This window comes from Aspergillus multicolor, assembly GCF_047715735.1.
Source record: "Aspergillus multicolor strain CBS 133.54 unplaced genomic scaffold BDW74scaffold_1, whole genome shotgun sequence".
Lineage (NCBI taxonomy): Eukaryota > Fungi > Ascomycota > Eurotiomycetes > Eurotiales > Aspergillaceae > Aspergillus > Aspergillus multicolor.
In genome coordinates, this window is record NW_027395952.1 from 1,847,636 (window position 1) to 1,863,842 (window position 16,207).

General features: G+C 51.3%; 5 protein-coding genes across 5 annotated transcripts; 3 read left to right on the forward strand and 2 right to left on the reverse strand.

Moving 5' to 3' along the window:
- Positions 1-30: 30 nt before the first annotated feature.
- Positions 31-611, forward strand: BDW74DRAFT_172645 (uncharacterized protein; the record flags this gene model as incomplete). The annotated part of the gene is made up of 3 exons (XM_073727608.1): positions 31-290; positions 314-404; positions 477-611. 3 exons carry the CDS (start codon positions 31-33, stop codon positions 609-611), a joined length of 486 nt encoding a protein of 161 aa, XP_073589906.1.
- A 6,014-nt stretch (positions 612-6,625) lies between these two features.
- BDW74DRAFT_142520 (fungal specific transcription factor domain-containing protein) lies at positions 6,626-8,894 on the forward strand. Its single transcript, XM_073722737.1, has 5 exons — positions 6,626-7,444; positions 7,506-7,629; positions 7,685-7,742; positions 7,811-8,325; positions 8,386-8,894. Exons 1-5 carry the CDS (start codon positions 6,937-6,939, stop codon positions 8,813-8,815), a joined length of 1,635 nt encoding a protein of 544 aa, XP_073589907.1. The 5' UTR covers positions 6,626-6,936; the 3' UTR covers positions 8,816-8,894.
- Positions 8,895-9,007: 113 nt separating this feature from the next.
- Positions 9,008-10,456, reverse strand: BDW74DRAFT_142521 (uncharacterized protein). Its single transcript, XM_073722738.1, has one exon. The coding sequence runs from the start codon at positions 10,447-10,449 to the stop codon at positions 9,184-9,186; it is 1,266 nt and encodes a 421-aa protein (XP_073589908.1). The 5' UTR covers positions 10,450-10,456; the 3' UTR covers positions 9,008-9,183.
- Positions 10,457-11,953: 1,497 nt separating this feature from the next.
- BDW74DRAFT_184642 (glycoside hydrolase family 154 protein) lies at positions 11,954-14,272 on the forward strand (the record flags this gene model as incomplete). Its single annotated transcript, XM_073730865.1, has 3 exons — positions 11,954-12,830; positions 12,886-13,036; positions 13,171-14,272. 3 exons carry the CDS (start codon positions 11,954-11,956, stop codon positions 14,270-14,272), a joined length of 2,130 nt encoding a protein of 709 aa, XP_073589909.1.
- A 101-nt stretch (positions 14,273-14,373) lies between these two features.
- BDW74DRAFT_184644 (glycoside hydrolase family 88 protein) lies at positions 14,374-15,882 on the reverse strand (the record flags this gene model as incomplete). Its single annotated transcript, XM_073730866.1, has 2 exons — positions 14,374-15,720; positions 15,778-15,882. The coding sequence occupies 2 exons, from the start codon at positions 15,880-15,882 to the stop codon at positions 14,374-14,376; spliced, it is 1,452 nt and encodes a 483-aa protein (XP_073589910.1).
- Positions 15,883-16,207: the final 325 nt, after the last annotated feature.

Below are 16,207 nucleotides of genomic sequence, written 5' to 3' on the forward strand. Positions count from 1 at the left end.
GGCACAGATACCATCCGCGGTATATCGTCCATGGCCCTCGCCGGAATCTGCGTCGCGCTGGGGGGTATCGGCGTAGAAAGATCGCTTAAGCGCACCGGGTCCTTCCTAATCTGCAACATCGAACTCGCGGCATGCAGTCTCTTCTTCGCGCTCCTGTACTCCTGCTGGCAGGTACACGATCGAGGTGGACCCCCGGACCAGCTCAGCATTGCCGCGTTCTTCCACGGGCTTGACGCGTTTGTGGTCGTCTATCTCGCCCTTCAGGTTGCAGGCGGCTTCTTGGTTGCGTGGTGCGTGGGGCTCACGATCACAGCGACGAAGAACTATGCGCAGGGGTGGGCTTTGCGTTGGCGATTACGTTGCCGTTGGTGTCGCCGGTTAGCCGGCATCATCTCAACGTCCAGGTAAGACTATCATACCTAGAGTATACCGCAGCTCTTGGCGCAGGGCAACTGGCTAATACAGGTGTTGTCTAGGCCGTTCTTGGTGTGCTGCTTGTACTCAGCGGTGTCGTTAGTTCGGCGCTTGCTGGAGAGCGGCAGAGCGAGAACGATGGAAGAGGGTTCGGGCAGTCGCTGCAGAGCGGGGACGAGTTACTTGTAGATGTTTAGTGTTTGTCCTTGCTTCCACCTACAGTATTCGAGATCCAGCTTAGCTATACTGTTCTGAGTCCTAACCGTGCATCGTATTCCAGGTGGACTTTCTTAGAAACGAATTCCTTACCACCATACTATGGTCTTTTGCTAGATAAAGCCTTCGCCGGACGCAGACCAGCGAATCATGGTAGTTGATCAAGATACTGCTTTGTCGATGTGATGAGATTTCATTGCTCGGGTGCGTCCAATTGATGGTTCTTCCAAATTAGTGCCTCTAACATATCTGTTAGTACCACGAAGATACAAATAGCCTAGATGAATCCTTCATCGTCAAAATTCTGTAATTACCAACCTCGAAATGCGTATTCTATCTTCACAGAGCGGGGACGGAGGCGAGTACTTGGTATTTACCCTACCTAGGTAGGTACCAACCATAGCATTTAGGGCTGGACCCGGCCGATCGTCATGGATGGCAAATCCGGGGTGGGCGAAGCCTGAGGTCTCCTACAGCCACAGAATGTTAAGTGATGGGTTCACTCTATGTGGTAGCTAAGATGTTCGGGCGCCTGGAGGGGCTAGCAACCCGCTCTGAATGCGTCTAAAATATATGGTAACACCTTGAAGATTCCGTGAGTAGCACCGAAAGGCAAGAGATAAAAATACGCGTTCATGTTAACATCCATAAATGGATTTTTCCTAATACGACCATCATATCGGGGAGCAAAGGTCTTTCGACAGATGTCCTAATGGTACGGTACCACCTGAGGTAGTATATTTCCGATTCCCCCGGAGTGGGGGTCACTCTGGAACCCTTACACCGGTAGATTATACTGAGACCTCAATCCAGAGTCAACCCCGGTCTCAGAACGCAACACTCCCAGTCTTAATCGTAGTACACAAGCCAGCCCCAACCATGCCCTACTCAACCTAGTCCACAAGAAGTAGATCCGTGCCAGGGGCCCCGATCACGGACACCACAACGAGAAGACGCTCCTCGCGGTCGCCTCCGCTGTACATGAGTGCAAGGGCAGGCTCATTAGCATCGGGGAGTACGCCAGGAAGAAAGTTCTAGTATTTATAGTTAGCAATTACGGCAGATGATGCCCTTGCTCGTGGCTCCTGCGGTATTACGTACCTTTTTCTCCGGAATCAACCCGTAGCGACCATCACCAACAGTAACCTCAATCTCCTCGCTGACGTTGTACTTGGAGGGCATGCTGGATTGCTTGCACTTGGTGAGATTTGCTTTGGCTTGCGTACCGATAAAAGTGTAGAACAAGTTTGATCGGTGGTAAAAGGTTGGAACTCTAGAAGGTGGCCCCGAATTGCCCACGGGCCGGCCTCATATAGCTTGGGCCAAGGTACCTCGAGCTGACTGAATCCGTGATGGAGGCTCACAAGGTTTGAGCCTCGATGTGCCCGGTGATTTACCACCTACTGTTGTCTTTGTTGTAAAGAATATTAGCCCGTGTATCCCTAGGTTCACTGTCAGCTTGCGTACCATGTTCCAAACCAGAACCGGTTCTCTGTCAACAGCCCATGTGAAGCTCAGTAGACAGCAGCTCTTTAGCCCACAACCATCCGGACCAGTCTAATGCAACCGTCATCTCAGGTTAAATGATGAAGAATGGGTGCTACCCATGCTGATGGTTGCTCGCAAGCAGCACCAGGCATTCTGGGACGTCTATAAGCCATGCACCATACTAAATTGCTCCCAGGCCTGCTTGAATTACATTCCTAGAATCTATCTACCAGCCATCTGCAGATACCGGACCGGGGACAATCCCAAACCCAGCCCATTGCCCCTCTTCCGCCAGGAACGAAGACTTGCCGGGCATCAGCGGGGTGGGGACCTACCAAGTCATCGATCGGAGTTCACGGGAAGCCTGCGAGATTTACACAAAGAAATATGATACCAGGAATCCACTTCATCCGCGGGCTGGACCTCCATCTGACTGAACAACCACTGGTAACCGGGCCGCTGGGCAACATATAGAACCGCTCCGAGACAAGAGCCCGGCGAGCCGGAACCGAAGATACCACTGCAATGCCAAAAACAGGTAATTGAAATGCATTAACTGCTAATACAATGAGGAATATCTGTATTCATAACTCTAAATAACGAAACGGATTTGGAATGGGACAGATATCGAGCGGGCAAGAAAGTCATGACGATGGCCCCGGACCGCGGGACAAAGAAAGCTCACATGTCTGGGGCTAGTCACCCCTCGTGTTCTATGTCGTCGGGCACGCCTCGACCATCGGTCGCAAAGAGACCAGAAGCACTGCCTCTGTGCTGCAAAATATTTCGGTGAATCAAGGCCACGCAACCGATATGGTGTTGTAGCGATTGAGGCCCTGGGCCTACCAGTTGCAGAAGACAAAAAACAATACCCTAGTAGGTAAAGGTAGAACTTGAATTCACTCCAACAAAAGCTATCACTTATTTTTCCATAATCCGTCCGGGGCGAAATTGTTTAAACCCAGTGCTGCTTAGTACTGCTAATCTTTATATGCCAGCGCGATCATTAGATACACCGGAACCTGATCATTCTGATTCGTGAGTTTATCTACATAATCTGCACTGAGTAAATACTCATCGGAGTGCTTGATATTTAGAGCAGTTTAAAAGGCCTGGTATAATACCTCTTAAATCCAGAACCATCTTGGTCCGCGTACATGGTTTATGCAAAAAAAGATTTCCAGTATAACTCTAGAGCTCGTGATTGGGCATCCGCCTAGAAAGATAGCGTGGAAGGACTTTCTTTTAGCTTTAGTATATAAAGCAAGACTTTCCTAACATATACCTCCGTAGCTTTACCAGCGACTGGATACCCACTTGAGTACTCATGCGATACAGCTTCACAGGTGAAACATGCTGTTGTCTGAAAGGGAGCGAGTCTTGAATAATATTGATTCTATAGCAGCTCCTTCTGACAAAGACGCCACTTCTGAAACCATTCCAATGTCACTTGTATTTTATATATCACCACTATCACAACATGGAGCTACATCAGCGTATTTGCATACGTAAATCCTGTTAGGTATGGTAAACAGTCTCTGCACGTCACATTCGTTCTGCTACATCGTCATCCCTAACTGCTTTAAAAACCTATACTATCCTCACTGAGTCTTGTCTATATGCAGATTCTGTATCATGGGACGTGTATGAAACGCAATATGCCTAGAATTTAGAGCAGATGAATCAATCAAGGGGGGGTTATGTTTTCTGTTAATCATACCCGCTATCCTCATTGTTCCCTTTGAGAGTGGAAGGAACCGTAATCATGTTATTCTAGGCAATATATAAGTTCATCGTGGAGCATATATCTATAATCTTGAGAACACTTTGTCAGTTATCAATCTATAAATGCCGTCCTTCAAGCACCAGCGTCCAAGACAAAAGCGCCGCGCTTTTCATCCTCCACCATCATTCTGGGATAACCTCACTAAACTTTGACTAACTAAGAGTGTTTTACGAGAAGCTAACAGAAGGAATAAACTCACACCTCCAGTAACAGATCAGCGTCCGGTTTCCAGCCCTTATACCTTTGCACCTGATTTCCGCCGTAACTGCCCTACGTCGTGTTTGAATGGGGTAAAGAGACGTTCACACGGTGGAGGACCGGATCTATCTAATCTCAGAAGAGTCAGTCTTTTTCCAGTAACCTTGTTTTTTCACAAACTCACAAGTACCTACAGCATCCTGCCCCAGACGACTTCTGTTTATATTCCATTGACCCTACTAGTTCTAGCTCGAAAAGCCTTAGCTCAATCGACACTAAAACTACCCTAAATGCGAGGGGTTCAACCGTTTATGACCAACATTTCGAGGATCATCTCACTAACTATGGCATTTCCCTACCATTATCCGCCTACCCCGATGGTACGAAGCTTTCGAGACCAGAGAATCTAGACGAGGTCCAGGAAAGGTCACAGACCCTTCGTCCCGATTTTCCTGGATCAAGTTCTCTGAGAAGCGAATTCAAGGACTTCGTCTGGCTTAATAACAGGGCCTTCAATACAGAGGCAGTTATTAGAGACATTATGCCCATCCTCGACGGGGAGTAAGAGCCTTCCACATCCTCGGAAAGAGCTGTCGGAATCCAATCTAACAACTTCGCCCCTCTGACTGACGGTACTTTGCCCATGGCTAGACCTGGTATATGCCATGGCGCGCGATCCATCCAACTAGAGCCCTCCATACTAACGCGGCTACATACTCTAATCGTGCCGGTCCAAGTCCCTGACACGGATGATATAGTAGCGCCAAACTTCTTCCTCGAGACAAACGGTCACAACGGCTCAGGCCGCAGCGACACGCCGGGCTTGTTACAACGGCGCGCTGGGCGCAAGAGCCATGCACCCCCTGCAGCAGTTCGGGAATGAGGGTGGAATTGAGCCGATATATGGCAACAAAGCTTATACATTAACATGCACATATCACAAGGGAACTCTTGGTATTTACTCGACGCATCCTGTGAGACCAAAGAGCGAGGACCGCCCTACTGACTATGTGATGACGCAGGTGGGGAACTAGTCGTTGGATAAAGCCCAGGTCACTTATCGGGAGGGTATAACTGCGTATCGGAATGCTGTTGACCTTGCGAAGGAGTTTAGGGATGAGATTATCACGCAAGCTAATGAACGACACACGGACAAGAAAGGCGAAGTCGGTAGTGATGATAGATTTGGGGTAGTCCTGGTATACCAGTGTATCCAGATACTTACGAATGCGCAGAGTCTGCCGTGTCAACTATGATGGATCAACTAGGTCGTGGGTCTGATCCGAAGTCTGGGGCCATAGTAATCGTGTCTCTACCAGTCAAGGGGTATGGGACAGTGCATTGAGTACATGAATCAAACCTACCATAATAGGCAGAGTGACGTGGATATACAAAAAGATGCCAGCGCATATCAATCAAACATATAGCCCAACCGGAACGCCACGGGGCTAATTGGAGCCCGGTGCCCTCGATCCCAATCCCCTAAATATAGACCACGGTGAGCGCAGAAAAACCGAGTACCTAACCATGCCACGGGCGCAGACGTCGACCCGGGCCCCAATCCCGAGCCTATCACTTGCGTCCCATCCGTAAACCCCTGCATATTACGTATCATACGTACCATAGTACCTAGGTAGAATGGGACCATACTGACAGTATGCAATCCAAAATCGTGGCTCTTACATACATCGTTCTCGCTAGGGCTACTGTATTGTATGATCAATCCGCACTATAAATCTCTTTGATTTCTATATATTCATAAAGCTACCCTTTCTCACTACGATTGAAGGCCACATCCATTCACATGTATCTCGCCCATAATATCATTTGAAGGGCTAGAATTGAGCATTATCGATGGCTGCGGGTTCCGATTGTTTGCTGGTTGCACAGAACAAGCTGATTGAACGCCACTTCCATCATCTTTACACAACTTGCTGACCGTCAGGAGGATCTGTCCCACGAACTCATTGCGGGGGTTGTCACGTTGAGGAGGGGCAATCTAGCATCCTGAGGATTCGGAATGAAACTTCCATTACTTCCCTAGCGACACTCAGATCGATAGATCCAACGGCTTATGTCCCACAGGAACAACTAAACCCGCCATCTCCTGTTACGTACGCTGCGAAGCTCAAACAAGTTACCACCACAACTAATATCAGAAGCACTTTGACTGGATACTGCACGGTCGGATAACTCTTCCGCCACCACTAACCTATCAGATCCTAGGTATAGTCCATCATAGCGAAGCCCATTATGACCACTTGGAGGCATCAGCCTCTCGCGCCTAGATACGGTCCCCCAGACCCAGATCCAAACCCCAGCGGGAGGAAAAGCCAGATCACGAAGTCAACGAGGGCATGCGATAAATGTCGCGCGCTGCGGAAGAAGGTACGTACTCGTTTCTCAGGTTCCTTCCGTCATCTATAGTACGATCCTCAACTAGGGCAGGCTATCAACTAACACCATGACTCCAGTGCAACGGCGCGCGACCCTGCCCCCGCTGCCAAAGCCTCCAAACAGAATGCACATACTCGGGCTTTGACCGGCGGAGCCGAGAGAACTTCCGCGCGCAGATCCAAGCCTTGCAGCAGCGGAACGCGTACCTCGAGCAGTTGGTGCGGCAGCTAAGCTGTAATCAGGCAGACGCGGCGGTGCAGCAGCCTGTTCCATTCATTGACCATGGTATTCTAGCGGGTGCGCGAGGGCCGGGACTACAGCAGGGTGTGCAGGAGAGCCTACGGACTGAGGTCGGGGGCAGTGCGTCGGCAACGGCATCGGCTTCAACGTCTATTTTGACGGGCTCGAGTGGTACGCCCGCCGTCCTGCAGCCGTCGATGCCCATGCAGATACCGTCGGGGGAGATGGAGCTCGAGCATATGTTCTATGCTGCTACTGCGACTGCGGCTACTGCTACTATGACACAGCCTTTACCTGGCTCTCGCGAGCCGCGAGCGGGATACACTTACTGTGGTGAGGGCCGTGGCCCCGACAGGCTCCCCGAGAAACGGATAACGCAGCAGGCACTAGATGCATTTTTCCAGTGCGCCGCGACACTATTCTACGTGATGACGGCGGAGAAGGCAACGCAGTTGCTTGAGAGGGTATATCACGATGACAATGCTTCGGCGCAAGATCTCTGTGAGCTTTGTGCACTGGCGGCTATAGGGAGCAGTTACAAGGTTGACGAGATCCCTGGCGAGGCGAGAGCCGTTTACTTCTATCTGGCCTCGACGGGATTAAATGAGGCGATTGAAGCCGATGCGATTCAGGGCATGAGGATCTTTATCTGTCTTTGTATGAGCTCGATTATGGATAAGAGTTCGAGTGCGAGGCTGCTTATTGGTATGGAGATGTTGATACTTAGGTACTGTATTTCAGTTTGGGTGGAGCTGACTATGTACAGTATCTGCGTTGAATCTTGCGAGGGGGAAGATGGAAGCGGACTTGCAGAAGGGTGGTGCAAACGAGAGGGACACTGAAGAGGACGAGTATAGACGAACATTGCAGACATTGGTATTTCTAGAAGGGTTCGCTACCTGCACCACGCACCCAGAGATAATTACCATAATACTAACATTACAGATGGCTCTCATACTCCCTCGGATACCGTAACTGTCTCAAGAAGAGCGAGATTGATCTAGTCAGCCCTCCTTCATACATCTTTATTCCCCATGCACCAGCAGCATACCCCTAACAGCAACCTTCCAGGTCCACTACACCATCCCCCTAACCACCTCTCCCACAACCGCATCCAGCAGCGCCCTAACAACCCGCCTGATCCAATCGCACATGACAAAACTCACGCTGCTGGCGTCCGGCAGCCAAGACGAGATCGCCGCCCACGGCGCAACCTACTGGTCGCATGCCGACACCCTCTCCTCGCGCCTCAACACCTGGCACCACAACCTCCCTCCAGATCTGCACCTCGACGCACTAACTCGCGATGACGGCAAAAGAAGCGTGACGATTCTGCAAGAGCGTGCACTCTACCTCATGCACATACTGTACATTGATATGAGGCTTCAGTTGCACTGTCAGCTTATCAAGGCGAGTTATGTCTCGCACCGGGGTCCCGAGGCAGATGAGAACTTCATAGAGAGATTGTTTGCCCAGGTTCCCAGCCAGACGCTCGATGCACATATGACGTTCGCGGTGCAGCTGGCGGGTATCGTCTCCCTGCTCTTCCGAGAGACGGCGACCATGACGCGGTGTTGGCTTGTAATGTTCGTCTCAAACAACCCTACCCTATACATATGAGATGAGGTGATTAACAAGTAAACCAGCCGCTCCGTCTTCGATGCCTGCATTGTCCTCCTCTTTTCCGCATGCCGGCGCTACGCCTCCTCTCCATCTGAGCAGATAGACAGCATGGGCGACATCTTCACGCACGTTGACACATGTCTCACAGTTCTAACCTTCTGCAGCCGCCGCGATATCGTTGCGCACCGGCTTTTTGAGGCGCTGGACTCGGTGTTTCGGGATCTGAGTCGGCTTACGGACACGGAAATGAATAATCCACCGGGACAGGGGGGTTCTAATTTGAATGCTAGTGGCGGGGGCACGCAAGGTAGCCTGAGTACCAGTAGGGAGATGTGCATTCAGTATATTGTCGACGATGCATGTGCAGAGCAGGTACCAAGGAGGAAGGCCCTCGTGGGAGTTATGGTGCGCTTGCTAGATCTGATGTCGCCGGGGGGGAACTTTTGGGTTTAGCTGGTTTGTGTAGTGGACTGGTTGGGGGTTGGCTTCGATGTGCACATACGTATTTATTGGATAAGGTGCTGGGTTTGAGGGATATTTTTGTTTATATCTCCTAGATAACAGCCTCAATGTGCACTAATAATAACAGAAACTACACATTGGCTTGAGAAATGGTATTATAATCCTATATACGGCCGTCACCTCATTTCTGACTTGCAGCTGCAAGGTGAATTCATAGCCCGGCCGGTAGCTCTAAGTATATATCATAATTATAAGACTCTGGCTACCATATGCACTGGCATGGCCACAGCTTTCATAAAGAGGGTACTAACCAAGCATCATAGCCTTAGATAAGGCTCGAAGCCGCCCAGACCCCCTCCCTACCCAGTCACAGCATAAACATTCTCCCCACTGGCAATCTCAGCGGGCAACCACTGGCCAGCAACCGTATTATGGTACTTCAGCTGCGCCAGTGTAAACGTGTTCAACTCCGAAACGAAGACCGACCTCCCCAGGGTAAGAATCCTATGAACCATTGCATTCTGCGTCTGCATGGATATATACTCTTCCCCTGTGATACTGGAACCCGTCTCGTCGAACGTCACACGGATAAGCGCATCTGGCGAACTCGTACTGAGCAGCGAGGTCGAGAGGAGCCAGAGCGCTGGGCTGTCGTCTGACTCAGGAGCAGGAGCACAGGCCGTGCCGTTCTTGTGTGTATGTTTAGGTGAAGCATCCGCAATGTGGAGAAGTCCTGCATTCCCACCTAGACTCTCATTCTGCAGCGAGAAGAAGCGCATCGTCCCGTTGGACACGATATGTCCGAATGTCCCTGTTCCGCCGGTCGCATTCCCAGCAAGCGTAAACCAGACGCCGCGGAGGGGCCCAGAGGAAATGGAAATCATGCCGACGGCATTATTCCCCACGGCAGGCGGGACGGGCAGCTGTGTTGTTTCGCCGGTTGCGATGTCAATGCGCATGATGGAAGAGTCGGTGTCTTGCGTTACGTAGATGAGGCCCGACGCGGGCTCTTCGGCGATGAAGACGGGGCTGTTGAGGCAGGGGTAGAGGGTGTTTTCGGGCTTTGTGGAGGTGAGGTTGTTGATGTCCGCCGAGAAGACGTAGTACCCGCCCGTCTGCTCGCTTGCCTCCTTAAGACCCGCCCAGACACGGTCGCCGATCTCGAAGACGCAGTGGGGGCCGTTTCCAGGCTTAGGGATGTCAATGGTATGTTTGATGCTCGGTGCGCTCGAGAGATTTCGACCTGGATCCACGAGGAGGAGCTTGTTGTCGCCTTGCAGCGAGAGCCACATGAGACCCGGGTACTTGGTCGATGGCCAGACGCCGTGGAGCATGGACTCGTTGTTCTGCCCCATCGGGAACGTGTGGTAGGCGATGGGTTCTTCGGTCGCGGGGTCGAGCTCGATTTTGACGAGCTTGCTATCGGACATTTGGGTGAGGAGGAGGAAGTTTGTGTTTGGGACGCGGGCGAATTCGTGGGTTGCGGTTGCGAAGGGCATCAGGTACTCGGTGAGATGGCGGGTGATCAGCTTGTTGGAGCTGACAGGTGATGGGGTGCTCGCTGTCACGGCGGCTGCGCCGAGGGCCAGGGCAGCCACGAACGACCTCAAGGCGTGGAGAAGCATGGTGGGGGATTCCCTGAAGTTTTTTGCTTAACTATTCTGCAGGGACGGAATGTCTCCTTTTTGAAAAGTGAACGGCCCACCAGCTCGCCGCCACTTATGCCATAGCTGGAACTAAGAAACACCATCACAAAGCTAAACTTTGCTTAGTGTAGGAGCGGCTTGAGACATTTTCTGCCAGCTGCAGAACCAGGGGGGCTCATGTGGAGCGTGGCTTGAATAGCATCACGTTAGGCAGCTTCGTATGGATTGGATTAGGAAACCTCAGGGTTGTGATGTGGTCGTCCGGTACTCTTGGGCGCTGAGGAGTACAGAGTCATTTCTCCAGCTATGCGACGTATTCAAAATTCCTGTCAGATCCGAATCCTGTCTTGGGCACATCTGCAGAGTGATCTCGCAGCTGACCTGGGACCCTGGGAGCGGGATCGAGATTGTAAGCACTAAAGCGGAAAAGGAGATCAGATTGCTGATCATGGATTTGGATCTCCACATGTTCACGTATCGAGCCGCAATAGTGGGGCAGAAAGCTGATGACAGGGAAGTTTGTCATCCTTCCCCTACGCACGGCTGAACCTTCTGCTAAATCCCGGGCTGCGTGGGATTTCCTAGGCGATTGGCTGTGGTGCCTACCTAGCTAGTAGACGCTGAAATGTCCGCTGGCAACGAAGATATGAGACAGCTTACCTTTCTTACAAGCTTGATGATATGAAGGCTGCAAAATGATGTCTCCATGTCTAAAGACATCACGGATCCACAGTATAAGGTTCTTAGCGCAGCGACCTGAAGGACCCATGGACGCTGGGTCTTGGTTCAAATTTTGTAAGGGCCTTCAGTTCTTCTAGTGTACATAAAATGTGACCATCTCGCCAGATCGTCTACAATACCATTTCAACCTCGACTTGCTCTACGAAGGATGAGTACGGTGCACAAGGTCATACTCTTGACAAGCTTGGAAACTCTGATACACTCTTCAAGAACAAAACTAGTCGGTAAACTCTTGGTATACTCTAGCATGAAGGATACTCTAGGCAGGTTTGAGGTGAGATGGATTAGAAGCTAAATGCCTCGTCGATACACGATAGGTGATTTCGATCTTGCGTTCAGGTATGTCTTTAAACCCAGTAAGTAAATACGCACTGTGTGATATAAGGTGCTTAAGATATATATCCTCGGGCCGCTGATGGGGCATGAGAAAGTGAAGGATATGAATTTAGGGAAACACTGATATGAGACATTGTAAATTATAGTAGGTGAAGCTCTAGATGGTCAACTACCAATTTTCAGTCATGCATTCTCAGACTATCCTATCTCAAGAGTTGATTGGTTGCGTTAATGCCAGCAAACCTGCATTTACCCCAATCTCTCGTCCTGCGGACCCGACATCCCCGTTCGCGCCAATAAAAACACTTGCGTCCCGGGATAAATAGATACGTAGCAAAGGCTTGAAAATTGCAGCACAAAGGCTTCAGTGGTAATAGAAACCTGAACAACCAACCTGATCTACGATATGCCACCCCTCCCCAGCTTCTCCGACAACCCTCTCCATACCCGCTCAGATATCATCCACGCAGCGATCGCTCTTGTCCAGCCACTACATGCGCACTTCTCACCTGGCCAGGCCCTCATCCGTCTACCCGTTTCAACGGGGACACATTTCGACGAGCGAGCGGCGCAACTAGAGGGATTCGCCCGGCCGCTATGGGTGATATCAACTCTACTCCATACACTCCGGTCTGAACCAAACCATCCAGACGCCGATGCAATCCGAGTTGTTTGCCAGCCATGGATCGATGGCATGGCGAGCGGTACTGATCCCGAGCATGAAGAATACTGGGGCCCCATTAGCGACGGCGACCAGCGGATGGTTGAGGCGGAGGTCATTGCGGTCGCGATCCTGTTTGCCCCGGATGACTTCTTTCATTTTCAGCCAAAGAAAATCCAGGCGAATATACTTGCCTGGCTGCACGGTATCAATGGGAAGGATATGCCGTTGAATAACTGGCGGTGGTTCCGCGTTTTTGCGAATGTCGCTTTGGTTCTTGTTGCGGGGGTTTCGTATGATGAGGTGAAGGTTCAGATGGAGAGGGACTTTGCGGTGCTAGACTCTTTCTATCTCGGGGACGGTTGGAATGCGGATGGGCCATGGTTAACAGCGCAGCATCAGGTCAAGATGGAAGAAGAAGCTGTGAAAACTCGGCGCCATGACAAAATTGGTCCTGGCCGCCAGGTGGACTATTACTCCGGCAGCTTTGCCATCCAATTTAGCCAATTGCTCTATGTCAAATTCGCAGGAGGGGCAGGACTTGATTCAGAGCGTGTAGAGAAGTACAGACGGCAGGCGAGGGAATTTGGGCAGGACTTTTGGCGGTATTTTGATGGAGATGGTAAGATCTATTCCGACCACCAACAGAATAGCCCAGAACTGATTCAGTCACGTAGGGGCCGCTATCCCATTTGGCCGATCTCTGACATACCGCTTCGCATGCGCAGGTTTCTTCGCGGCGCTTGCGGTCACAGATGTCCCGGGTATGCCGGCGCCCTTGGACTCACCCGGTTCAGTCAAGGGATTCCTTTTGCGTCACTTACGGTGGTGGGCAGCACGCTCAAACGACATCTTCCATGTTGACGGGGTGATGAACATTGGCTATCTCTATTCGTACGTCGCCCCCTGGGATATCATCACATCACATAACCTTAGAGGTATACCTAACAGCTCTATGTCAGGAACATGTACATGGCCGAAGACTACAACTCGCCCCAATCCGTCTACTGGGCGCTAAAGTCCTTAGTCCCTCTCGCACTCGAATCGAATCATCCGTTCTGGGCCTGCCCTGAACAACCCTACCTACACGACCTCCAACTTCAGTCCCCAATCAAACTCCTTCCCCAACCGACACAAATCCTCTGCAACCACCCGAAAGGCTCGCACCACTTCATGCTCTCGGCCGGTCAATTCGTCGCCTGGCCCATGAAAGCCTCGGCAGCGAAATACTGCAAGTTCGCCTACTCGTCACAGTTTGGGTTCAGTGTACCCACTGGCCCGCTGATCCAACAGATTGCGCCGGATAATGCACTCCTCCTTAGTCGAGATGGATGTGAGACGTGGGCCGGAAAGTGGAAGTGCTCTGAGGCGACGTTTGCTACCGCAGCTGTGCAGGATGAAGGTGTGCCAGTTGCGAAGGTGCAGTGGAAGCCGTGGGGTGATGGGCAGGTTATTGTTGATACGTGCCTTATTCCGCCAACGGCGAGGTGGCCGGATTGGCATGTTAGGGTTCATCGGATTCAAGTTACCGGGGAGGGTCAATTAAAGAATTTGCATTTGGCTGAGGGAGGGTTTGCGATTGACCGCGTTCCTTCTGATCGGAAGATGAAGGTTCTACCCCTACTTTCAGACGAAAATTTCAAAGGTACTGAAACCGAGGGCGTCTATGCATCTGGCTCTAGAGTCTTGGTTTCCTCTAAGGCCGGTGCTAGTGGGATAGTTTCATCGACGACGCGTCGCAATACGGGATCTAGATCCAATGACTTTGCCCCTGCGACAGTGGCAGTTGAACATGAAGCCTTGAAGCCCGATTCGAACACGAATCTCATGTCCCAACGGACGTTAATCCCGGTGGCAAAGGTAGAAATATTTGACCTTGGGCCTGGTGAAGAGATTTTTCTGATAATGAGAGTTTTTGCTGCCTCGTCACAGCGATTTAAAGATATGCAGTTGGACGAGCGAAAAGCTGACGGGATCCAACAGAAATGGATGGACGTGCCAGTCATCCAGTTTAACGGGATATCTGAGAGAAATGGACGTGATGCTATCATTCTGGATATCTAGAGGTTTTCCATACTGAATATACGTTGCACCTTGGGCGTTGTAAGATTTGTTCCTGTACATTGCAGTGGCTGCCAGCTTGACTGAGGGTTACAGCCCTAACCCTAAACCAATCCCATCCTTAACAGCCGATTCCCAAATTCCAGCAGATAATAATCCGCATAGACAAGGCCATGATCGCTGTACCGGTCATGGTCCTGCGCGTTATGGTTTGCCGTCGCGTTTTTGAGTATCGCGTCGAAACGTTGACCGGGGACGACATCTTGCACTTGGACTCCTTCAGACCCAGACCCAGAGTCGTCCTCCCTGTGCAGGAACTTTGCCTTTTCCTGCGCCAGGGAGAACTCAATTGTATCAGTTACGATACGGAATGCATAGCCGCGATATCGCTCAGCTCGCTCGGTGTCGCCGATCAAAGAACCAGCCAGCGCCTGCGAGAGAAGCAGCATCCCATTCGCAGCAATAACGCCAGCCGAAGAATCGCGCAGCGCATTACCCTTGTTCTCAATGGGCGCGTCAAAGTCCCAGACTGGGACATAGCGACCGATTTTCCGTCCTTCTACGGAGGGTGACGGCCGTTCCACACATGAGGGCGATGTTTCGAGTCGGTAAATAAAATACTCCGCGAGTCCGCACGCAACATCCAGGAACTCCCTGTTCTTAGTCCAGGTGTACGTCTGCGCAAACCCGTATATACCCCATGCCTGACCGCGCGCCCAGGTCGAGTCCCTGTGGTACCCCTGCGCCGTGCGGTGCTGTTTGATTTCGCCCGTCTTGGGACTGAAGTTAACGACGTGGTAGGTTGAGTATAGCTGTCCTTGGGATTGATTCCCTTTATCTGAAGGTGACTCAGGTCGTAGGAGAGATTTTATAACGGTTCTTGCGTGGGTCGTTGCGATATCCGCGAGTTCAGAGGTGCCCAGATGCGCCGATGCATAGTAGAGCAAATCAAGGTTCATCATGCTGTCGACGATAACCAGACAATCGTCCTCGAGACTGATGATATCCACATCTGCCTGATGCAATTCATCCCAGCTGCGGATTGCACCGACAGAGGGCACGAAGCGACTTGCCAGGTTCCGCGCCCCCGTACAGAGAATATCGAGGCTCTCTCGGTTAGATGTTAACTCCCAGTCTCGACGAAATGATGGCTGCAGGATGAAGCCAATATCGTGAGTATCGGTGCGCGTGGCCATGGACCTAATTGGTCCTGTCCAGGATGTGCATAGAGTCGTGAGGCGCTGGAGTAACGACTCATCTTCACCCGCATTTGTTTCACCTTCAAGCCCTAGATAAGGGAAGGCCTGCGGGTATTTCACTGCTCGCTCGTGAAGGAGATACAAGATCCCCGGGAAGAACCCGCATGTCCAGAAGTTTGCGTCGCGAAGGAAGTACCGGCCGCTGTCGGGGCCGTGCTGGGGGACGAATTCAGGGTACACGGTGGGAGGGTTCTGGGCATTTTCAGAATCAGAAACATCAAGGGCTGGAAAAGAGGGGCAGTTAGGTACATTGTTATCGAGCGCTTCTTCGGCCACACGGATGACCTTAGCAATCACGTTCTCGGCGAAGAGCTCCTGGATTAGGGGATGTTCGTGGCTGGGTGCGGGTGGCATGTTGTCGGGTATTTGCAGTCCAAAAGCCAAAGCCGGATTTCAGGTTGATATTTGGTGCTATTAATCATGGAAATAGACGGCCATGGTCATATTTATCCTTCAATCACTTGATGCGGTACAAATCCAACCCCGCAGTGACCTCATGCAGGGATGCAGCAAACTCGGGCCATTCTCTCCGGCAATTACCCCGATGCCCGAGATCTGCAGTGCCACCAATAGACAGACTTTCAAAGCTGCATGAGAGTCATACGGTCACCCTTGGCCGTGTCGATCACCCATCCGATACCCCCGAACCCGTCTACCCCAGGTTTCCCCACTTCAGCAA

Coding starts and splice junctions, on each gene's coding strand:
- BDW74DRAFT_142520 (XM_073722737.1), top strand. CDS start 6,937: ATGCCCATGCAGATACCGTCGGGGGAGATGGAGCTCGAGCATATGTTC. Junction 7,445..7,505: donor GAGTGCGAGGCTGCTTATTG/GTATGGAGATGT, acceptor GACTATGTACAG/TATCTGCGTTGAATCTTGCG. Junction 8,326..8,385: donor ACGCGGTGTTGGCTTGTAAT/GTTCGTCTCAAA, acceptor CAAGTAAACCAG/CCGCTCCGTCTTCGATGCCT.
- BDW74DRAFT_142521 (XM_073722738.1), bottom strand. CDS start 10,449: ATGCTTCTCCACGCCTTGAGGTCGTTCGTGGCTGCCCTGGCCCTCGGC.